Consider the following 25,144-nt stretch of genomic DNA (forward strand, 5'->3'; position numbering starts at 1 on the left):
CTGCTTGGATAAAGCACTAACAAACATATAGTCAGGAACAGAGCCCATCAGTCTCTTCCAGTTTGGTTTTCAGTAGGGTTACCTGCTGCCTGTGCAAGCCATGATTTGTTTTGAGCCACTTGATGCTAGGATTTTACAGTGGAACGTCTGAAGCAAGGAATACCTTTCCCATCTTTGTAAGTGGCACAGCATTGCATTTGAGTTTGTGGTGCATTGAACTGTGTGGTGTGTGTGTTTGTGTATTCACCCCAGAAACTCCATGGACTAGGACAAATGAGAAAATTTAAGTAATTTAAGTAAGTAATGAGTACTTACATAGCCCTTTCTCCAATTCTGAATTATGTATTGTAGTCTAAGCAGAGCAAGACAGTAGCGAGGTGAATTCACTCAGAGTTTATCTGCTCTATCTGAATTTCATATCAGAAATTCATGTCAGAAATTTAAGTAAATAATCTTCACCAAGATTCCCCTTACAAGAGCAGGATGATACCAGGCTTCTGTGTTAGTTTATCTTGTTATTAAAACGTTTTTGCGGGCCTTGCTTGCATTTGCAGGTATGAAAGTATGTGCAGGGATCATGAGGCCAGCACCTTCCCCTCAATATGGTTCACCCCAGTGTTTGTACTAACTGAGGCTACGTGATCTTGTTAAACTAGGTCACACAGAGGAGATGCACTCTGTTGCCTTCATTGCTTCTCCAGTGGCTTGCTGAACCTCAACAGCATGGAGGCATTGAACTTTACAGCCAGCTGGCTGCTGGTTTTCTTCTTGATTTAGTCTTTCTACTTGTGAATTTCAAAGCTGCCATGTGTAAAGAGAAGAAGAACAAGCTGTTTTTTACCTGCCACATATTCCCCAGATCAGAGAGACTGGAGCCAGAAACACTGCCAGGGGCCCAGCAGAAAAAAAACAGCTCTACAGAAGGGTAAAATGTTTCATTTCATTTACTAAGACTGACAAGTTTAATGCTCCTCTAAATAACAGGTTGATAATGCCAGCTAAATCTTGGAATAGTTGAAGTAGATTAGGGCTCACCTGCAGAGGTTTGCTGGTGTTCCATAATCACAGCCTGTTCTTCTTCTGCTAGGCTGCCACAAAGCTGTTGGATGCATCTGATTTCAAACCTGCTACCCTCATGGCTTTGCCTGTACACAGAGATCCAGGACCCTAAAGTGCACTTAATTCCTGATCTGCAGAAGAATTTAGCAGGCAGTACCTTGTACTTGTTATAAGAACCTCGTTTTGCTCCAAAAACTCAGGTTACTCAAAGGCAAGGAAAAAGCAGGAATAGTTTACAGAAGCTGGGGAGCAGGAAATAAAGCATATTATATTATATATCAGCATATTCCAGAAAAGAAGAAAGCTCAGTAACTTGGATAGTACTTACAGAATAAAATAAAGAAGCAGGAAGGTAATGGGCTTTCCCTCTATAGCTGTTGTGTGTGCACACCTGGAATAATGTGTTCAGGTTTGAGCACCCTCCTAGCCCCAAATAGTGATAAAGTGGGGAAAGTGCAGAGAAAAGCAATGTACGATCAAAGGTCTGAAGGGTCTGAGTTAAGGAAGAAGATGGAGTTAAGGTTGCCAAGGCTGGCCAAGCTCAAAGGAGGCATCAGGCTAGGAGGGAAGGTTTAGACCCAAAGTAAGGAGGTTTTACAGTAAAACAATGAAAATCTAAGTTTAATGGGGAATCTCAGGAAAAATTCTGGACTTTGAATGTGTACCTGCCTCCGATGGTGTGCAGCTGAGGGTGCGACACAGGAACTCCTCCAGCTACTGGAACATGTGCTAATCTTGCACCACAAGGAGATGAGTTGGATGCTGTTGCTCACATCTTTGTTTTTGAATAAAATTCTTGTGACAACATCAAGTCTCTCAGTGGAAAGGAGGAATTGTGGGAATAGCAGAGGGGGACTCCTGACATTTGCTAATAATTAGGCACATTAAAATGTTCTGGGATGTTTGAATTGTGCCTCTGGTAGCTATTACAGTTAACCTGTGAATGGATCTAGATCTGGGAATTGTATTAAATCCACAGTTCTTTCCCTAGACCAGCTTTTCACGCAGGCCTTGTGTCTTTGTGCCATGGGACAGCAGATGTCCTGGTGCCTCTCCTACCTGCTGTGTAGGTAGAGGCAGGCTGGATTGCCAAGAAAGCAGGGAGCCAAAGAGCTAAGGCTGAACCTATTACAAGTTGCCTGCATCTGTGCCTCATCACTAAAGAAGCAAACGCTTGATTGATGGTCTGGGACAGAAACTCTTCTGCATCTCTGCAACACCTTCACTGTGGGAGATTGTATTTGTCACTTTGAACTGGATTTGAACCCAAAATGCTGTTCCACACGTTTACTGTACCAATGCAGCCTTCACAGGCTGCACATTAACTTTGAAAGTTTTTCCTTGGCTTCTCTTGCAGAGCCTGAAAGCAGATTGCAGGCCAGGTGATGGCACCCTCCTTTTATATGGGCCAGCTGCTTCCTGCCCCTTCCTTGGCTGGAGGTACCTCTGCCAGGGAGAGGTCTGGACACCTCCCTGGCCTTCAGGAGGCCTCCAAAGCCCCAGGCAGAGCTCATTTAGGAATATCAAAAATGCTTTGTTCCCCCATAGATTTTTGGAAAGCTAACTTTCTTTACCCTCTGTGTTTTAGGGCTGGCACGTTCCAGCAGTCACACCTACAGACCATGCTAAAACACAGGCTCTTGCTGACCAAACCATACCAAAGATACTTTCATCGACACTCCTGATAACAGCAAAGGACAGGAGCAAGCCACTCTGAAAGGCTTGTTGCTCAGTTTTTAAATTTGTAATTCATTGCTTTTGAAGCTGAGGGGAGGGAAAGAGGGAGAAGAGACAAAGAAAGGCCTTGAGGCAAGCGGCGCTGCGAGAGGCCCGACAGTCCTGCACCCCAGCCAGGCCCCCAGCGTCCTGGGCTTTGTCCCACTATGTTTATCATTGCTCCATAGCCAGCCCCAATCTAGGGCCTATTGTTAGGGATGGAAGAAGCTTGTAGTGTGCCAAAGAAAATGTTCTGTGTTTTTCTGAGTGCCTGAACATAAGTCAGCAGGATGCTGGGAGCTGCCACGCTAGACAGAGTCATTAGTTATTATTCCAACTACTTTCTAGCAGCTGGTGCCCACCAGAGCTTTGTACTGGAAGCTTCCTGGACGTGTCATACCACCTGAATGCCCTGTGGGTAAGAAACTACTGCCTGAGATTGTCTTGCATTCCTTGGCAAGGTGGGAGCACTGATTTATAAATGCACTGAGTTCACTTATTGCCAGCAAGGGCCCTTGCTATTCCTTAGCTCCAGCCTTTAGAGGAAAGGATGTAAAAGATCATTGTCAGCTTGTTTCCTCGTCTAAAAGGAGGATCATTTTTTTCTCTGTTTGCCAGACCTCCCGCTCTACTGATTCCTGCTGCGATCCTATCAATTCTTACAAACTAAGCAGGGTTAAACATAAAGGATTTTTTTCAGGACTGCTGAAGCGCCATTTTCACAAGTAATTTGAGCATAGTTTGCATTGCCTTTCAGTAGGATGTAGGCACTTTTCAAATGTTTCAAAAGTTCCTGCTTAGTAAGTGATATATGGGGAACACCAGCATACTGCATGAATTGGTATTGTTGCCTGCCACACAGGAGTCACTATCAAACAAGTGCCCAGCTGTGCCATGGGAAGAAGGCTTCAGCTGAAACAGAAATTAAAGTAAATGAAGTCATTCTTTCAGCAGGGTCTTGCTGCATGTCAGATAGTAACTACAGGATTCTCAGAAAATGGCATTCTGAGGTCTTGACTACAGCTTCAATCCTTGGTATTCCCTTTAAGTCCATTTGAAGTGGGTACAGAAGCCAGCATCCTCCTTTTTTTGTAAGAGCTGATCACCTCATCTCTTTCTTAGAGAAGAAATGCATTAGCATTTAGTATTTGAGGTGTAGGTAGTTGTTTGTGAAAGGGTAGCTTACATCGAAGGGGGTAATGAATCGGGAAAGAGTCCTTTAGAGAAACAAAGCAGGAAAGGGAATTTGGAAGCAGTGAACCCGAAGGTTGGTCCGTGGTGTTCTAGCACTTTTAGGCTGAGCTGTGCTCATACTAGCATGGAGTTCTGTTGAAATTGCTCTGGAAAGCAAACCTGTGCCTTTTGTGAGGCAGAAAGTTTGCAGCAGAAAGGTCTTGTGCTGTCAGTGAAGAGGAAGAGAGAATTCTGGCCCAGGCTTTATGAAAACTGCAGTTCAAAGAAAGGAACACAGTGGCTTTCTTGCCAAAAATACTGAGTAGCCCTAAGAGCTGCTGGAAGGACAAAATCTTGCTTACAAAGGATGGGCCATAATGCCGAGGCTGAGATTTCCTGTACATAGTGAAGGTCTGAATCCTGGCCAGGTCTCTAAACTAAGCAACCCATAAATAATCCTGAGCAAGCTGTGAGAAGATTGCTCACAACCAGCCTGGCTGACAGAATGAAACCCAATCTCTTCTGGTGGCAGAGGCAGGAATTTCTGTTTCCCATTTGCGTGTGTGTGCATCTATGCCTATATCTGTCATCTGTACATGTGAGCAAATCCATATTCAGGGAATCATTAATGTTCAAGCAATAATCCCTAACTGAAAGCAAGAAGGCCTGTGCGTACCAGCTCTAATGAAGCCTCGTTTCCACTGGGGGTGTGAGTTTTCTTCTGGTCATTTTTGACTTTGCCTAAAAAGGTGTGAGTTGTGAAAAAGCTTTTCCATCAGCTGGGGCATTTTTAGAGTCTCTTTGCCATGCAAACTCTTTAGGATCTATTAAGCTGTGAGGTCCTCTACAGCCTTTTTCCAGCCTTCATTACTGTGCTGAGTCTGTTGCAGATTTCCCTCGGCAGAGAAGCTGACTTCAGGAAGGGCACAAAGGTGCTATCATGCTTTGATAAATCATCTGACAGGCAGAGCCTGAGGATCCGCACCATGGAGGCATTCCTGTGAGCATGGCAAATAGACTGAGGGCTGGAGCACGTCGCTGGCAGCAGCACATTGAGTCTCAGACCATAAGCCCAGTTCTTCTGTACCAAGGGAAGCTTGTCCTTCAGATGTAATATCCTATATGGGGACTTTCCAAAACTGCTGATGAACTACCTATATATGAAAGGGATCTGAAGACTTGCAAATACGCAAGCTTTCTGTTGTCAGGTATTTAATGCTTACGTTAAAGATGTTTGAAGTTTAGTACAATGAATTTATATTGAATTCCATCTATAAAGAAGGAAAACCCCTGGTATCTAACAATTATGTTCAATAAAGGAGGATTTTGCAGGCCATGAGAATGAAATCTGTTCAGGCAAGCAACTGTTTTCAGTAGCATATCTAGGAAAAAGTAAGTGCTTTTGTGCTGCATTGCGTGGAATAGAAGTATTGGAACTGCAGGCAGTTGCATATGAGCCTGTCTACACTGCACAAAAAGGTTAGGTGGTTTTGGGGGATTTGTTTTGTGTTATTATTTTTTTTAATTTAATTCTTCCTAAAGATTTGGAGGCATAGTTTCAAGAGTGTTCTCTTAGGTAGTTTAAACTAAGCTTACCTGGGCAATATTCTATCCTAAAAAAATATTGTAGTCTATAAATCATGTATTAGTTAGAAAAAAAATGTATTAAAACTGGTTAGAAACTAAACAAAAGCATTTCAGAATCCATGTAAGTGAACAAATGTTAGATCCAGGCAGCAATCTCAGTGCATTTTTAAAAACTGGTTCATCAGTCTGCATTGTTTGTCTTCCTCTAACAGTTAATCCCTAGCTTGGTATATCAAAACAAAAGAAATAAGGATCAAGGAAATGATACTGAAGTTTTGCCGTTCTGTCAGCGGCCCTCAGTACTACAGACTGCAGTCACCGTATACCACATCTGCGGCACAAAGCCAGTTTGGCTATCAGCAGGTCCACCTTCAGTGTAGTTTTCATTTACATCAATTTTTTCTCCTTCATTTCATCTTGCCTCAATCTTTAGCTTCCCAAGCATTCTTTTGGATCAAAGGATTGAATTTATGCATTGCAGGTTCTGAGTTGGAGGTAGATATGAGAGACATTGGAACAGATACTGATTTCTAGAATGAATCGTGTACCTTGACTGAATTCTTTAACTTCTGATTGAGACCTGAGACAGGTTTAGTTTCAGACCCCTGAAGCATAAACAAAACTGGTTGCATTGCCTCAGAGCAGGAGTACTGTGGTTCAGTACCCTGTTCAGACAGTGCCCTATGGCAGATCCCGAGGGAAGAGCAGTAGATGACATTCATGATGGTAATTCCCCAGTACCCTGTGGGACTCAGTGGTTTTCTGGCTAGGAGTTGGTATCTTTGTGTAGAAATAACATTAGTGGCTCTTGCTTCCATTAGTTTGTCTATTCATTTTTGAACCCCTGTACATTTTTGGCATCCTTAGCTTCCTGTAGTAAGAAGGCATCCACAGTTTTATTATGTGCTGAGAAAAAGTAGCTCCTTTCATTTGTTTTAACCTGCCCACCTGATGTCTTCATTTGTTTTTCCCTATCTTTTGTAGTGTAAGGAGTAATTGTTTCCCATTCTCCTCCCTGAAGCTCATGATTTTAAAGGTATTTTTCATACTTCCTTTCAGTTGTCTTTTTTTCCATGCTGAAGAGTCCTTATTTATTTAGTCATTCCTCAATGCATAAGTTGTTCCATACCTTTGATCATCTTTACATCATCATTTCTCTGTAGTTTTTCCAGTCCTACTGTATGTTTTCTGAGATGGGAGGAGAAACATGGGGAAGAATTATCCTCAGTATCAAGAGATTGCTACAACATAAGCCCAAATTGCATTTCCTTTTTGAGTGTATTTTACTGATGTTTTCAAAGAAAAAGCTACAATAGTTATAAGGTCTTTTCATGAAGTAACTGGTTCAAATTCCCTTACTGTGTAAAGCTAGGATTGCATTTCTCTGGCTGCACAACTTTGTAGTGAAGTTGAATGTCATCTAGTGATTTGATGTCTGATCATCTAGTAATGCGATGTTTTTTCACAGTTCTCAGTGACTTTCACTTTTCCAGCAGCAGACTTCCATTTATTTATTTATTTCCATATTCTGAAACCATTGGTAAGTGTTTTGAACAGGAGAGACCATAGCACAGATTCTTATGGGACCCTAGTGGAAACTGTCCTTTCATTCTAGCTCTTGTTTCACATGCTTTAACTAGTTATTAGATCCATGAGAGGGATCCCCTTTATCCCATGTTGGCTGACTTTCTTCAGGAACATTTTGAGTGACCTTATCAAATTTTTCTCAAGTGAGGAATTGGTGGTGTGAAAAAGACTCAAGGCAAATTGACAAATGAACATTGTTTAGCTCAAAACAGAGGTATTGAAGGTCATGATCTCTCAGTAGTGCTGATGAGTAATTAATCAGACTGTTTACTGAGCACTACAGTGACTTTAATGAAGCTCCTGAATGCTTTTCGTCTTTGTACCTGCTGTAGTTGATGTTTGTTTCCAGGCCTGGCCTGCAGTAACTGCCAGCTATCTTCCAAAGGGCACCTCAGCACAGTCCTTTGTGCTTTTCAGCTGTGAGTGTACCCTAACTTTACTGGAAGGTAACAGAGACTGCAGCTGCTTCATACAAGGGAGAAGTCCAGGGAGCTGTAATATGTGGGTGGGTGGGTGATGGAATCAGTATCCGTGCCATGGAAGGACCAGATATTCCCCTTGGGGTGGGAGTTGAGTCCAACCTGCTGATAACCCATGTGGTGAACTGCTGGGATCGGAGAGGAGACAGCTGGTGAGTATTTCAGAGATTCCTTGTGCGTTGTCATGTTCTTCTTTTAAGCTGTGCTTTTTGTGGCATCCTGTGCCCAGCAGGGGACACTGCTGGAAGGCCAGCAGCACACATGGATCCATAGCTGAACAATTGCAGATGAAAGCACAGTAGCAGAGAACCACGACCCCATTACTGTCCTAGGGGAGGTTAAAAGAATACACATGGCCTGAATGTAACCACTGCAGAGGTTACCCAGTGCTCATCTTGTTTGAGGATGGAGAGAGAAAGGAGGAAGTATCTGAGATTCTTTCACAGAATTAAGAGTAAAAGGAACACCTGAGAGAGTCTTAGAAGGAAAGAAAGAGAAAAAAAATCAGTCTTTATAGGAGGGGAAACTGAGGAATGCTGAAAAACTGAGATATTTATTAAGTGTATGTATTTTAGTTTTTTAATAGTATTTTCAGAAATCAATTGACCTTAGAGAACTGTTATGGTATAAAGCAATAAGAGGAGGTGATCCCTGCTCCATAAGGAGGGCAGAAGGGGAAAGGCAGGTTCAGAAGAGGGGAGAAACTCTCCCAAGGGAGTGAACCTCAGAGCCAGATTCAGACCTCTACAACTTCGGTTTCAAGGCCTGAGTACCGCCAGCAACAGTGCAGTTCTCCAAGAGCTGGTGAGAAGAAAATAACTCAAAGACTGAGAATCTTGAGGAGGTGTGACAAAAGATGGCAGAGTGCAAGAGTAGTTCATCCAGCATTGCACTGGGTTGCAACAGAAGCAAAGCAGTGAAGAAGCAAAGGTGGGATCCCATGAACAGAGAAGTCTAAGAGGAAAAGCAGGTGGAAATGCTGGTGGCTTAATGTCTTTTCCGCAAGGTTGTCTTACTGCTCCGTTGTTGAGGAGATGAGCATGGAGAGGAACCCTTTACTAATTGGAGTCCTTGTAGTCAATTTATTTTGAAAGGCACACTTTAGATTATTTTTGAGGCAGAGGACGTAGTGCTGGCAGTTATTTCTGGTGGTGTTTGAAGAGCATTTTAAGGGGTTGGTGTGATAATGAAGATTACAAGGGAAGCTGAGACACATTCGGAGAATCTAGGTTCTAAGCTTTGATGGTATCATGAAGTAAGGAGGTTGCTGTTGACTCTCTTGCCAAAACCATAACCTACACTCTGAATCATGGCACGAAACACTTGGTGTCTTTTACATCCCAGATAGTTATGACATACACAGGAAATACAATGGGAGTCTGCTCTGGGAAACAAAAGGAAATGTTTGGAAAGAGTGGCTGAGAGAAACATGACAGAGATCAGCAGAAACTTGGGAAGCTTGAGCACTGAGGCTTGAAGGTTTTATTAGCCAGAGTGTCAGGATTCAGTAGGCCATATGGCATCCTGTCTTGTGAGCAGAGGGTGTGTGGGTCGCTGGGCCATCATAGCCTCTTCAGGACACCTTGTGGCCCTGTCAGTCTGCCACCTGTTCTCTGCAAAGCCCCTGGGCCCTGTGTGTAAGTGTGCTGGTGCTGCCTTCTTGCTGCGGCTTACAAACTTCAAAGCAAGGCAGTGAGTTCCTGGCGGTACTTATCATGTTGCAGGCCACAGCTGAACTTCCACCACATAAGCCTGGGTTGTAAGAACTCCTACCTCTTTGCAGGAGGCCTTTTCTCCTCTGGGAAAGGCTTACATGACTGAAATGATGAAAGAAATGAACCTCTGAGTCCCCTCAGGTCTTGTGGATTGTAACTGTGTGGAGTCAAAATATGCCCTAGTTGCAACCTCATCCTCCCAGTCCTTTATCCCTTCTGTGGATATTATTTTACATGCCTCTCTTTTATTCCCCCCTCAGTGCAGCATGTGTGTGCTTGGTGTAAGCCTTATTCTGGTGTATTAACAAAATCTCTACAAATCCAAATAAATACTTATCTTGTTAGTGATGGGAATCTTCAGCTCTTTTTCTGTTGAGATGCTGCCTCTTTTCAGTGCTAATCAGCCACAGACAATGACATGCTCCAGGTTTGAATTTCTCTTCTCTTTTGTCTTTCTTTGTTCCCCTCAAGCATGGTGTTACAGCTGGTAATGCAGTTCTGGCCTGGAATTCAAAACACCCCTCAGCAAGGTGGCAGTTAGCACATGATAACCTGTATCAGGTGTTGTGCTTGTCAGAGCAACTTAAAACAAATTCGTAGCTGGCTAAATATTAAGGGGGTCTTAGGAAGCAATGGTGCCTTGTAAGCAGGAGTCCTTAAAAGCAGAGTGGTGAAAGAGTGATGTCTTGTCTTTCCTCAGGGCTCCAGAGAGTGATCGGTTTGCCTGGGAAGGAGAGATGGAGAACAGTGGCTGCACCCCTGTGACACGGAGTCCACTGACACACCCCAACTATCAGCTGCATTTTGCTGTACAGCAACTTCAGCAGCAGAAACTTCAGTCACGACAGCTGTTGGAGCAAAGCCAAGCCCGGCACCAGGTAACTCAGAAAAATCCTGCCTCTGACATAATAGCAGTACTGACTTGAGTCCTACATGTGCAGAACCAACCCAAAACAGTGCATGTGGCACAGCTTTTGTGATGGAAGTAGCTCTTCCAGCGTGTTACAACAATAGAACTATTATTAAAGTCACTGAGCATTAAAATTATATTACCTGCAGTTCCCTTTGGCCTCTAATACCACATTGACATCCTCCTTCATTTGGCTAGTGGCATGGTGCTGCTTGCTTTTCTGCACCAGTTCAAGGCATTCTCTTCCAGTGCCTCAGACAGCTTTAGAACTGTCCGTAGTCTCCATGGCTCTGTCACTTGTCACTGGGTGACACGGTTCTGCTTCGACTTGCGTTCCTTTTGGGTAGTGCTTCAGGCTGGGTCACTGTTATATTTCAATGTTATGTTTCCAAACGTGGGGTTTTGAAATTGTGTTGGCAACTGTGCACTCTGTGGCAAACAGACCCCATCAAGGGTTCATCTTGACTAAATTCCTCTCCTACTGGATGTCTTCTCATAAGATACAGTTACCAAAAAATAGCATGTTAATGGACTTACATAAATATTTTGGAGAATCTTCATCGTTCTTTCGGAGAAATATGTTAATTTCTTTTAAGAGCTTTCAGTGCGCAGGAGACATGGCCACTGACCCTGATGCAGGGTGCAAGTTTTTCTGCAACCCTGAAAATCTTCTCAAAGCCTCCTACACATTTTGTTATAACTACACTTAAGATTTCCTTTCACTGCTTTGCACTGACAGCCATATGACTCCTTTGTCACAACTGTAAGGAGAAAAGATGGGCTGAATGTCCAAGAGCCAGAGAAAATATGAAAATGGCTTTGTATTATTGATGCTCTGAGCAATTTCTAGATGCCAAGGGTAGACCACTGTGTCTGGAACACCATTTCCATCCTGCCTGGTGAACCTTCTGAAGTCACAATGAGCTCACTGATGCACTCTTTTCTCTTCTTTGTTATTATTGAGAAGGAGGTATGTTTTTTCTTCTGAGTGGTGGCCAAAAGGCTTTCTTGCTAAAGAGAAGTGTTTGCGTGAACAAGCCTCCACTCAAAAGAGACTGCTCTCAAATAGGTTGGAACTATTTGCTGGACAGTCTGGCAGAACTGGACTTCAGCAAGACCATGAACAGAGCTAACATGTGAACACCCACTCTCCCTTCTATGAAGTGGATGAGTCACGAGTCAGAGTCCTTGAGAACAGCTTATAAGCAAATTGCCCCCATCCTTTTCTGAAAGTGTCTTGAAGAAGAGGCCCTTCTGCCTTTGCCCCTCACGCTCCTTCTCTCAGGGTCCTCACTTAGCCATGTGGTTTCTGTCCCTGAATTCCCCCACCTACAGTCTACTTGCAGCCCCCCTCAGCAGGAGCAGGAGGTCTTCCTTTCATCTGCATCCAAAGGGCTCTGGGTGGGCAGCAGTGGCTGCTCAGGAAAGGACTATAAGCTGGCTTGTGCCTGTGAGGAGGCTGGAGCTGGCCATGGGGCCTGGCTGAGCCTTCTTCTAATTGCTGACATTGAGCTGATGTTATTCTTGGCCTGGGGTAGAGCCATTACTCAGGAGTTTCTGTTAAAGTGATTCTTTGTTAAACCTCCACTCACCCCCACAAGATCCCCCTCACAGCTTTCCCTCCCTCCTCTCTCTGAGCCAAGCAGTTCAGAGTTGCAGTATTGAGGCTATTACTTTACCGCAGGGCTCAGGCTGCTCTGAAGTTGCCATTAATGAAGAAAGGGATTTGCTGAACATGGGGGCTTTCAGACTTTCTGGAGTGTAAACTACATCTTAATAACATGACCGTCTCTTTTGGAGCCAGCCCTACCTCCCTTTCCAGTCACAGTTGCATGGATGCTCTGATGCCACTCCCAGTGATTGCGTTACCCTCATCTTCATCTGTTTATCCCCATCTCCCTCTCAAGTTTGTTGTTATTGACCTTTTCCTTCTCAGACTTCAGTCCTTTGACTTGACCTTTCCAGGAACTTGCCTTCTGTTTTTGTTGTCTTATCTTCACTTCCATGATAAAGCATCCTTGTGTCAGTGGCATTGACCTCCCTTGTAGGAAAATCATGCCAGGAAAGTATGGAAAGTGTTTCTAGTTTCCTTAATCAGAGTGAAAACTATGGACACAGGAGAAGCCAGAGGCAAGTCTCTCATTCTGAGCTCTGCATAGTGTAAGAACCTCAAATTCAGTGCTTCTCCTTAAATCTCCTTCTTTGCTGTCTTTCTTTTCTCATACATTCCCTCTCTTTCTCATCTGCTGTAGATTGCCATCCATAAAGGCCTTTTTCTGATATGGTATCATGTTTTTTGCCACTCACTCTTCCCAAACAGCTTTACATTGATGCTGGAAATGGGAAAAGCATACCGGTCTTCTGCAAGATGCATGCAACTGGGAGAATTCAGAGTTTAGAAAAAATTGAATGTTTTATGGGAAACCTTCAGCAGGGTACTAAGGACTACATTTTTCAGTCACATCACTGACAGACTGGTCTGGACACAATTAACAGTTGTTAGTTACTTTGATCTAAGAAAATACATTGGACAAGATTTGGAAAAATTCTACATCCATTTGGAAATTGCTTCTCCAAATATTTAAAGCACTGCAAGTGATGGAAGGGAGGGGGATCTAGCAGAACAATTTGGGGAGACTGCCACAGTCAGAGACTGGCGGTGAGGGGAAAGAATGATAAAGAGGAAAACAAGGACTCAACCTTGTCCATTTCATGAACAGAAAACCATAGAAGTCAGCTCTGTGGGATCCACAAGTTTGGATTCACCCTTTTTTAGTGGATCCTGGATCTTTCCTTAATGATCTTAATTAGAATTAAAGGCTACTTGGCCAGAACACTGCTCTGGAGTGTGGGAGGCCATTGTTTTGGTCTTGGCTGCTGTCAGGCAGTTACTGGATGATCCTTAGAAAATGACCTCCACCCTGTGTGGTCAGTTTCTCAGATTCACACTGATCCCCTCCATGAAACGCTTTGCAGTTGTGAAAGCCTATTTCCATCAACAGAACAAATATATCACAAAAAGGAGAGGGTTTGTTACTTGAGAGGGTGTCATGATCTCTCTGCTTTGGGAAATGCATGCAGGACGTCTCCAAATCATGCGTTTCATCTCATTGTTCAAGTTCTTGTTGGAAGGCAGACTAGCCATTCGTCAGTAGCTGAAGTGTATTTATTCAGATACCTCAAGCTACACTGTGAGTGTGGCATGACCATACAACACGATTAGCTGCACATCTTTCCTTCTGTCTGTGACAAATGAACTGGTTGTATGTATATGGATAGCATGTGAACAAATAACAGAAGCACTATGATTAATAACACAGCCAGATGCTTCTGCCTGTATGTTAACCAGTTCGATATGTTGGAGATGAGCTAGATGTGTTGGGAAGCAAAAGAGTTGTAGCCAAGTATTTGTGTAATAGGAATACTCCCCGCTGCCATGCAGTGGATGTATCTGATCATGAGGGCTTATTGCGTATTTCTTTGTGGTAGCGCCCACTCTCGGATGAGTGCTTTCCAGACACTTAAGAATGATGATTTCTCCTCCAAGCATTTCACAATTTGCAGGGCAGCACGTACTATGGAGGTGGATAAAAGGATAATAACCGATAATTTCCACTCATTGTATATGAAAGTTAGTTCATACCATGCAGTAGGGTGGAAATAAATCTTCAGTGCCAGAATAGGTATTTTGTTCCCTGGACAAAAAGAGAAGCACCAGACTGAATGAGAATCGAGAAAACAAATGGATAAAGCTCTGCAGTGATAGGGACCAGGAACAGAGACAATACAAAGCCTGAGGGAAAAAAAAAAATAAAAAGGGACAGAGTTTGAAAGTGGAGACAAGAAGCTTAAATCTGATATCAATAAAATCAAGGAAAAAGAATTACAAAATCATACCAAAAGACAATAAAAACAGGTTTATAGCAGTATTTTTTAATGTTTAAAGGAGGCTCCATGTGACATGTTATGACCTAGATATTAGTATCACTGCTGCAGTTGGCAAGGCAGTTAATATACCATCATTGTTTATTCTCTAATTGTTTCCTGTACTGGAAAGATGCCATTAGCTGTTAGGGAGGTTCCTCTTTCTCTGTGTGGCTATATTCTGTCTGCTTAGCCTAGCATCTACTGGGTTTAGAGTTTTATGCCAAACATTTCACATGGGAAAAAAAGCTAAATTAAAACAAGAGAAGTTCAGTCGTATAGTGGAACGGTCCCCATCAGTCCTACTTATATCAAAAAAGGTCACGTTAAGCAAGTCATAAATCCTGTTAATGAGTTGTGTGGTCAGTTGTGATCACATTTTGAATCAGAAGTTTAAGTAGATTTTATACTACGAAACATTGGGCTAAATAAATCTTAAATAATTCTCCTCTTTTAATCATTTGAATATTTGAAAGGTCATGGTACGTACTCTGAAATATTCCTTACTTTGTGAAGTTCAGCAAACATTATTCCTTTCAACATATGCGACTCCAAATTTCCTGCCATTTATTTAAACCTTACTGGGATTAATGAATGTTTAAAATAATATTCCTAGTATTCCTAGAACTACATTATTCTGGCCTGAGGATACAGGACCTCTTTGAGTGCAGCCTTAAACATCATTAACTGTTTTCTGAACTATTATATATTGGACTGCTGTCAGATTTGCAGTCTCTCTTCCCCTTGAGTCTCTCATTCTTTCTTGTTTTGCAGCCTTCTCCCTCAGACTGTTTTCCCTCTAGATGTGCTAACTGCCATTTTCCTATCTGAATCTTGTGATACTGATGAGTCAAAGACTTAGACTAAGTAAAGCAGAACAACTGTTCTGAAAGCAGTAGACTGTGCTGATTTATACCAGCTGAAACTTTGTCCCCATGTTTCCAATCCCATCGCTATTATTAGAATTATGGTAACGCCCAGATGTATTAAGTGTCTTTGCAATACAATGATATGGCCCAAATCTTTCCTCAGAGAGCTCCCAGGTTAAAAAGATAAACCATATACAAGAAGAGACACAAAGAAGAAAGCACCAAGTCAATTTATTTCAGTATATTTTAATGCCTCTATGAAGAATTTACCAAGGAAGACTTGCTTCATGACATTCTGTGAATGCCATGACTTTGCTCTCCTTCCTTTACTTTTTTGATGACCCCAAGATGCTCCTTTTAATGGAATTTAACACCGTGGCAGTTAAATAACAGGGTCAAAATGTGCTATTATCTTAATTTTGTGAATTTTCAACTCAACTGATTGTTGCATCCAAACTTATTTAACTGATCATATTAATATGTATTCAAAGGAACCTGCACTAAACAATTTGTATAAATCCAAAGCTCATCAAAGCCTTTTGAATCCCTGTATTTTTGCAAAGTCATTGGAAATGCAGTTTCCTAAAATTTCTAAAAGTTTTTTGGATTTTTTTTTTTTAAATTAAATCCTCATCATTTTTTATTCCATATCAACATCTTCCTTTCTGGAAGTAGAGATTTGGAACTGGCTGCCTAGCTGCACAGATCTTTGTGCAGTCCATGTGCATGTATATCTGTCAGTTCTCACACACTGCTGAGTCTCTCATCACTTTCAGTCTTGCTTATTCAATTTAAACTGAACAACTATGGTGTAGAAATCTCAAAGCTACATTTCATACAAAATTCATGAAAATAAAGACTTATGAATCTGGGAAGGGAACTCAGCTACTGTTTCCATTAAGGCAAAGCTGCAGCATCGGGGCACTCATAATTATACAGCAGAAATCCACACACGAATGCCTCAAACCCATGAAGGGAAGCATAATTTGGGGCATGCTTTATATTACATACTGTAAGATTCAGCCCCAAGACAGATTCACAGGAAATGAGCTTCATTAGCTCCTCTGGTCACAGAATGAGCATGTTTTTGCTTGCAACATTTGTTCCGTTACTGTGCTAGGGATGGGTGTTAGATACAGGAATGGTAAGTGCCAGGAACATTCCTTCTGTTTTTAAAGATCATTAATATATCTGCTTTTCTTCAAAGTACCACAGTACCTCCCTGCTTTTATTCACGAGCAGCCCAAGCTCAGTTGCTACCGGCAAATAATACCCTTAGACGTGTATTGTCATTACTGACAAGCTGTACATGTTGAGATTTTCTAATTAAAAATGACTATTTTTGTGCAGATAACTTCATCTATGCAGTGCAGTGTAGATGTGGATGTAAGGAGAGGTGAGTTATAACAAGGCAAATTGGGGATCAGGACTCAGGATCCTCTCTGAGCTCACAACCTAGCAGTTCATATTGCTTCAGTCTGTGGCTTGGGGAAGATCACTTGGTCAGTGCCTAACATGCTTTGTGTGCACAACAAGGTTAATGCTGTCCTTTTCTGAATGGTCCTATCTCCCCAGAGAATTATGCAAGAGAATTAGCTCACTAATGCTTTAGGTGATTTTTAGCGAAAAAATCTGCTAGTGTTTAAGGACTTTCAGATTTGTAGCCTGAAGAATTTGCGGGGGAAGCAAATGTCTTCTCAGAATTAAATTAAATCTGTCAGCCTGGAAAGTGTGGGTCCAGATTATTTACTTGCAGCACCAACAGTTGCAGGGTGCTACCTTCTTTAGAAATGTCTCTGTCAGGGTTTCTCTAGGTTTCTGCTCTCCCTAGGTCCTGAGCAGTCAGGATCCTGAGCGATGAGGTGTGTCTCCCGCATTTTGGTTATCTCTGGAATCTGTTCCCAACCTCTCCTTTGTGTGGTCAGGCTTTGCTTTCCCCAGCTGCCCCTTTTGTTTGCACAGTAGCTTCTCCTGGTTTCCTGTCCTGTCCCCGTGGAGTTCCCAGCAGGGCAGTGTGCTTTGTAGCTGAATCCAGAAGCCGTGGTCCGTGTCAGCTTCCACTCTCTCCATCCTTGCCTGGAAGGCAGCCAGGATCTCAGCACAGCATGGAGACAAAGGCCGTTTTGGAAGTCCATTAACCCCAAGAAAAACATCCGTGACCTTTCTGTAGGCAGGTATCAGCCCAGCTTTTGCTAATCAGGCTTTATTTGAGCATCCATTCTTATTCTTTCTTTAGAGTCACAGACCTCCCTGCCTGTGCATGTTAACACATGGAAAGGGTAAAGACTGTGTGCTTTGCAGACACCAGGATCATAATGATTTTAATAACAAGAAAAAAAAAAAACTTACAGGAAATATGCATCATGTCGAGCAGCACACAGTGAAATGGCACCCCTGAATAAGAAAGAGCAGAAAGGGGTGCAGTGACTTGAGGGGCTCCATCCCAACCCCGTACTGCTTGAGACTCTAAGATGCAACAGAACCGAGTTTCGTTTTAGTTTGTTTTGTGGGGAGAGGTGGGGTGTGACTGCTATTTTCCAGACTTCTGCTTTTGCACCAGCTACTTATTTCAAAACCTGAAAGCTGCCATCAAGGTAGGGCTTCAGGGGAGGGAGAGGTTAAGAAAAGCTTGGGAGCTCAAGGGGATCTTGTCAGTGAGCTCTGGTTAGGAAACAGGCCTGTTTTGGCTCCCGCACTTCCTTTTCTCCCTAGAGCTCTGCCTGTCAGAAACGCCTTCCCACACACCACTGCCCTGCCATTTGCCAGAGAATTGCGGGGGAGAGGGGCTTTTCCTGTCTGTGTGCTGAGACGCAGCCAGCCCTCAGACTGTGGTTTTCTCTGGAGCCTGGAGCCCACTCTTTGTGGCTTTGTTGTGTTTTTCACCGGAGAAGAAACTGAGGACAACTGCAGTGAAGTGCGCTGCTCCCAAGGTCACACCAAGGTGCCTGGCAGTTGCTCAGCTGTTCCCCTCAGCTCCTATCACTGACCTCTAGCTGCCAAATTACAGGGTTATGGTATTGCCTCTTTGCCCTGGGAAACTGACTAAGAAACTTCGAGGAAAGGCAAGGCTGAACTCCCAGCAGGTTGCTCCTTTGTGAAAAGAGCCTAGCAGTCTGCTGAGCTCCCCAAGGGAACCATTGCCTGCTCCCTGCTGGGCCAGTCCACTGCCCCGGTCTCTGGTATCTCACACAATGCAGGTTCTTTTGTTCCCTGGATCAAATCTGCAACATCCTTACTCTCCCACCTGCTTTAGGAATAGAAATATTTTCTGTTCCCTGGTATGACTAGGGGATTTCCATTTTGTTAGCTGTTGACCTCAAGTCCCCTTTTTCAGAGAAGGTAGCTTAGAGCCTTCCTGTTATTCCAAGCACCTGCAGGGTTGGACTGAAGAACTGGCATTGTAACATCTTCCTCATATTTTTTTTTTCCTTGAACTTTGTCTCAATCCCAGCTCCCCCACAAAGAATAGCTTACCTGGGTAAGTGCAAAAGTCAGTCAAAGCAATAAAAACTTTGTTTTTGAGCCCACCGCATGCTTAGGTTGGGGATATGACCTCTTGTTGTTTTTTTTTTTTTTTTCTTCCAGGATAGTATTGTTATATGGCAGTAATAAGCCTCCTAGAAGCTAGTTCCAGCTTCCAAGGGTATACAATTCAGTTCTTAAAACCACTTCACTGACTTGATCCCTTATATCTTCTTTTTGTGCTTGGGACTGTCCCTGGAGCCCTGGGGGTTGCCTTCACCAGACAGATAACATCACCCACTTCCATCAGCTCTCTCAGCAGTATTCAGAGAGACAATCACCGATTACTATTATTTTGTTCTGTTTTTACCAGGCTCTCTTTGCCAACTACTCGCAATCCAGCACCAGCCATATATCTATGCCAACTGGCTCTGGTGCCTGCAAGACATCAAGTGCCACTTCTAGTCTCCAGAAGGCAGCCAGTTTGCACAAAGTGATGCCATCCCAGAGTACGCCTTCTCAGCTGGTTCCAAAGCCTCCAGCAAACCACAGACAGACAGTAGCCAGAAAGGCTGCAGCCCAGAGGATTTCCAAGTAAGTTTTATCTCTTCCCATCTACAACAGGGAGTTGGCACTGGTTCCCCTCAGGAGTACGGGTGAAGAACCTGTCTACGTGTGATTCAGACATAGGCCTTTCAGGCTGTTTTGTTCAAGATAAATCTCAGAACAGCTCGACCTGTGTGAGCTGAAGTAAATGTGTACTGTCGTGCATTTTCATCTTTTACAATGGTAAGGTAAACATGACTGTAGCATCATACAAACATAGGGATGTAACTGCCAGATTGAATCAGAGAAGTGTGTGGTCCAGGTTGGGATTCAGTTACCTAAACACTGGTTAATAGTGCGATGTTAGATGCCTAAGGCTATCCTACCTGGCTGTAGCTGCTGCTCCAGTTAAGCACAAGTCTTCTGCAAACCTTGCTGAATCTGCCAGTCCCATGCAGAAGTCTCAAAAATCTTGCAAGTATCATGTATGGTACTAGACAGCTGTGTTTAGGCACTTGAGTCACTCGCTTCATGTTTAATCTTTGATGGAGGCCAGAGTCTGGTGGGTCAGAAAAGGCTGCCAAAAAAAAACCACCCTGAACCCACCAATATCCTTAACAAGCTAATTTGCCCTTTAGCCAAGCTTTCCTGTAAACTTAACACATGAACATTGACTCATGCCTTTAGGCACAAGTTTTTATTTCATTCAAATTGTTTATGTGTCTAATGTAATGATAGCTTTCTTCATTATCTGTAAAAATGTCTACCCTTCTAATTTTTACTAATCTTTTAGTTATAGCACTTGACATTATAAAGAAGATGAGTTTTTCATGTGTTATCTTTAAAAACAAAATACAACACTCACCTTCAAATGTTGTTTACTGATTTTAAGTTTCCTTCCTTTCCATTTCTTTGTGTCTCTTCTTCTGTGCATTATGAGAGAATGTGAGCAAGGCTTCTGTTTTCTTTTTTTCTTATTCTTTACATTTCTTGTTAACTCCCTCAGCTCTCTGTTTATCTCTTCTTTGTCTAAAGAAGTTCTGCCATTTAAATTCTTCATCAGGTTTTTCCTCATATATCCTCAGATGTATTTCATCCCTGAATGCTGAAGGGTAAAAATTGCAGTCGTAACTTCCTCCCTTATACTGTATGGCCAGAAGAGTTGTAAAACTTTAACAGGTTCCTGTGAGGTTTCCTGGTTCTTTGTTTCCTTCCTGGTTTAAAGAGGGGAGGCTTAGTAAAAGATCACGAATGAAAGACACCTTGTGAAGCTGCTGGGGCACTGTCAGTGTGTGGGGATCAAATCTGGAACTGCAAGGCATATTTAAGGAACTTGGACAGAACTGTGCTGGGGAAGCTTGTGTATTTCCTGCTTCTACTCTTGCTATTCTAAGAGCTAGCACATTAAACAGATCCCCCAAAACTATCTAAAAGGAAAATAAAATGGCAGTAGACTTTGTCAACTCAGCAAATGCAGAAGTGAGCGTAAGGTCTGGCAGGTATATGCTGGTGGGTTTGCTATCTGATGTCTTTTATGTTGGATAGCTCATGTTAGTACAGGTGACAGGCTGTGTCAGTGGGTTTCTCTGCTGGGCAGCAGGGATGTGTATTTGAAGATGCCGGTGTGCTGTGCTCACTTGTTGGCAGAAGAAATGTTTATCCTTGTGAGATGGAATTGCAGCTCCTTGGACAGACTTTACTTTGCTGCATTTTTGTGGTTTCTGCTCTGTGACAGGCAGGAGTGTGGGAAAACCGGAAAAAGTTCAGCACCAAAAATGCACAGAAGGGGGAAAAAAAGCAAAAGATTCCTTCAGAATTTTAGAAAACTAATCCAAGTATTGAAGGCTGCAAGGAGCCACTCCGGAAATACTTTCCAAGTTGCCTTTCAGACTCCAGTACGAGGCTCTGAACCCATTCTTGCCATTCATGGGATCTTGCAGTAACATTTTTTCACTTACATGGAAAGCAGCAGTGCCCAGCTATATTTCCAGCATACTGAGAGCTAATAATTTAAAAACTGCTGTGTCTCAGCCTAATTTAACCCATCCTTTGTTGTCAGGAATAGACCAGAGGTGCATTTACAGATGAGAGTTGATGAAGACAAGCCTCTGCCTCAATTGAATCTAGATTAGAGATGAAAAAGATGTCTTGCATGCTCCAGCCTGTTCTTTACAGTCCCTGGTTATTCCGTGCAGAATACTTTCAGACACTGTGTATAGCCTGCCTTCAAATAACTCGAGTGGCAGAAGCCCCATCATGTGCTATATAAGACCTTTTAAGAATCTAAATAACCTTATTATTAGAAAGTTTCTCCTGATGTGCAATCTGAGTTTTTCCTTTGTTTCATCCTATTGTACCTTGTTTCTCCTTCCTGAACCACCCTCAACATTTTCCCTTGCAAATACTTTCCGTCTTTTGAATAACTTGTGCTTCTTGGAGTTTCCTAATGTTGTTTAGACTTGTTGAGGTTTTGTTAATCTCAGATAGTAGTTCCACCTGCCAAGTTTTTAATTGTCTTGAATTTACTGTGTTTTCTTCAGTGAGGATGCTTGCAATTGTGGCACCTAGAATTGTACTTTTCCAGTGTGGGACTACTGGATCCTTAGGTTATAACATAGCAAATATCCCTCTCCATAACATCTAATCTAATTTTGGCTTTTGGCTGCTTCATTCCTCTGTAAGGTCATCTTTGATTTGCTGCTGCTAGCTTTCACCCCCTAATTCTTGTTGGCTGTTTTCCTGACCTCTTTCCTCAAAGAAGATCTCACTGATATATATTATTTCCACAAGGCTCACTGAAACTAATCCTGTTCTGTTAAAGCTCTCGTGTCTCTCTCTCTCTTTTTTTTTCTTTCATATTTTTCAATAAACCAGACCTTATTTCTCTGTCTGCTCTTGCACTGCCTGGCTTTTGTTTAACATCTTAATAAAGACCTTCTTTTTCAAGTTGTTTGTAGAAGCCCTCTAGAGACTGGACCATGAAGACAAACTAAAATCAACTTTGTCTCTTTGACCTATCTCTTCTTTGCATGCGTTATCATTTCTCTCCTAGCTGCACACATGGCTTCCAGAAGAGAAGGAAAAGAATAAGTAGTAGTAGAAAGCTTGACTACAAACAGAGCGAGATGCTAAAATGAACAATACTGACTAATTTAAAAGGAGTCTAGTAACTTTGACGCTTCTCTGGTTAAAACATAAAGGAAAAAAGTAATGCAACAGCCAGACAATTCAGTTTTGTCTTTTCAGTTCCTGGCCTCTCTTGTTTTTGCAGTCTCTCAACTTGTAAAAGGTGGTAGGTTGACTTTATAATGGATTGTGTCCAAAGCAGACTCCTTGCTTAAGCTAACAGAGTGGAAAACTGGGGCCCACATTAAGGTGTGGAAAAAGACTATAGTAACTGGGAGAAATGGTTTAATACGTAGCTCTACTCAGAAATGTATACTCATGAAATGGTCTCCTGGGGCTCCATAGTTTTGATTAAACATACTCAGATTACAGGTAGTAAGATAATTTTTTGAACAGCTAACACAACGAACTCTTCTTTCTTTCCAAGAGTCAGATTGGGTCCTTGTGTTGCCACTGTTACTGGCATGTCTGTGAACCATAAAGGGACCTGCTGCTAACTGTCAGCAATATCTTGAGGCAGAGGTCACTGAAATAGTATTTGTAAGCCACAGGATGAAGCAGATATCCCTGGAAGCAGCATTTGGTGGGTAGGACCTTCATTACAGATGACAGCATGCAAAGCAGGGAAATATATTAGCACAACTGTGAGAATTCAAGAGTGATTTTGTACAGGTGGCAGATAGAAAATCTTTCTGCTTTTAGTAATGAATAAATCACAATAAACACAGATTTCTGCATCATTCCTACACTAACTTGCTGCACTCTAACTGTAAAAGCATCAGGTAGGGCAAGGCTTGGGCAGCCTGTGAACAGATAGTCAAAGGAAAGATCTCAGAAAAAATACGGCTGTCAATGTTAGATCACTGCATGCAAAGAAAAAAAATGCCTGGTAGAGAGAAGGAACATACAGTTCAATATTTTATCTGGAAGAGAGTAAGCCCAAGAAATTGCTGACTTTACCAGCAGTAGACTGAATAGACTGAAACATCAAAAACTATTGGAGATGTTAAACAACACAGCATAATTTCTTCATGGCATGTTTACTGAACTTCTCTATAAATGTTATTCCCAACAACTCTGCTCAGGAAACCTTTCAGAACAAGTATTTCCTTCAAGTCCCAACACCATAGCACATAGTCTTTCTACCTTGTTCTTCTCTTGTATATTTGCTTTGCATGGTGCCAGCAGCAGAAGATCCAAAGCTCTGCTCTATTGTAGCTAGTACAGAAATAGGGGAGAGGTGATGCATTTCTCCAGGGTTCAGGAACTCCATCCCACAGATGGGTGGAGTCCTGACTATAGTCAGATATGGCAGCAGCCAGCTGTTACAGGACAGGCTGGCCAAGCTTGGCAAATATGCCAAAAATAGAAGAATGGCCACAAAGCAAGCTCTGTAAAACGCTATGGTTCTGGTTTGTATCCTGTCTTGCCCATGTGTGCTTATTCACAGGCATGTGTGAAGCGTCTCAAATGAGCTGATCATGTATACAGTCTGAGTGCCCACTAAAAAGAGGACAAACATCAGGGGAGCAAACATGTAACAGTTACTGAGACCACTTTTACTTTTTTGCTACTGCTGTACTGAGGCATACTTGTTTTTTTAGCTCCTGAGCATCTGGGTTAATCAGGCTGCCTGACCCTTAGACATTTTTGGCAGCAAAAGCAGTGCATCTGAGAGACGTGCCTTGATTTAACACCCTGACACAGCTGGGCTCACTGGGCCTGCAGCTCTTAGCCCTTGGCTAGCCTCAGATCTTACACGCAGATACACATGTGGAGATACCCTGGCCAAGAGCAACAGGGGAACAAGCCTTCCTGGCTCTGGCTCTTCACATCTGTTGCTGTCCTCTAGTCAAACCTGGGCTTTGTGTGATGTGAATTTGTTAGTGTCAGTCCTGTCCCCACGGAACATTAGATGCATTTCGTGATATCCCAAGAATTGTTTTTTTTAAAGGTGTTCAGACTTCAGTCAAGAAAATATTTCTTTGTCACCTCTAGAACAAGAGCACCCTCCAGGCTGGGCAGCTTAGAGGTGGTTTAGTGCCTGCATTAAGAAACATCAGTATCAATTTCAAGAAGAGCTTTGCTGCATAAGAGAGAGAAAAGGCCAATGGCAAATAGTTGGAGGGGGACAGCGGAGAAAAGGCTGGTTTTGTTCATTTTAAAGAGGAAGAAATTGAGAATGTAACAAAGGATTTCATTGCAGAAGCAGAAACAAAAACTTCACAGACATTAAAAGTAGGAAAATTAGAAAGGTAATGGGGTTTCAGCTAACCCAAGGAGGAAGAAAGTGGAAAGGGATTAATTCAGTTTAAGCAGTAAATATATTCTGGGACTGGAGATCCTATCAGGACAGCTGAGGGAAGAGAGAACTTGAGGGGTGAGCTTAGCATGGTGGGAGGTCAAGGTTGTGGGGTAGATCTGAGAATGAGCTGTGTGGAGGTGACAGTTGAAACTGCAACAATCAGTATACAGTGTGGGCAGAAAGAAGAGAGGATGGGCAAGTCTGGAGAGGGAAATAGAGTCTCTATATGTAAAGCAGACATAAAGATAGAAGGGTAACTGTTCCCTGATATTTTTGTTGTTGTTGTTGTACTGGCCAACATCCCTGATATTTTCAACTGCCAGTCTTGCATTCTACCTACAGAAGGGTGAACTAGATTTGGCTGTCAATTGTGCTATATTAATGAAGTGGACCAGCTAATTATGAGCATGGAATGTTTATGTAAAAAGGACAAAGATCCATCTGGATTCTCCACCCCCAGATGGACCATGCAGTATCCATGCAGCAAAAGAAACCATAAGTACAGATCCAAAATTCTCTCCAAGAGGCAATAAACATAGAAACAGGCACCTCATTTGACAACAGCATTTCAAATTACAGCTGATTGAAGTAAGGCGTTGTGCTTTGCAAATGTCATATCTGCTTCCCCTTCCCTTCCCATATGGACTCTAATTTATTTTACTAAAGTCCAGCTAAGATAAAATACA

The 25,144-nt window shown here is 42.6% G+C and overlaps 1 protein-coding gene across 2 annotated transcripts in view; it reads left to right on the forward strand.

Annotated features, from left to right (window-relative positions):
* The window catches only part of TTLL5 (tubulin tyrosine ligase like 5), a 124,735-nt gene that overhangs the window by 88,067 nt on the left and 11,524 nt on the right, over positions 1 to 25,144 (forward strand). For both annotated transcript variants that reach the window (XM_032188217.1, XM_032188218.1), the window contains 2 exons: positions 10,017 to 10,194; positions 18,855 to 19,075. In XM_032188217.1, the coding sequence (XP_032044108.1) occupies positions 10,017 to 10,194; positions 18,855 to 19,075 (399 nt within the window). The remainder of the gene's footprint in view (positions 1 to 10,016; positions 10,195 to 18,854; positions 19,076 to 25,144) is intronic.

Source organism: Aythya fuligula, chromosome 5 (genome assembly GCF_009819795.1).
Source record: "Aythya fuligula isolate bAytFul2 chromosome 5, bAytFul2.pri, whole genome shotgun sequence".
NCBI classification, from domain to species: domain Eukaryota; kingdom Metazoa; phylum Chordata; class Aves; order Anseriformes; family Anatidae; genus Aythya; species Aythya fuligula.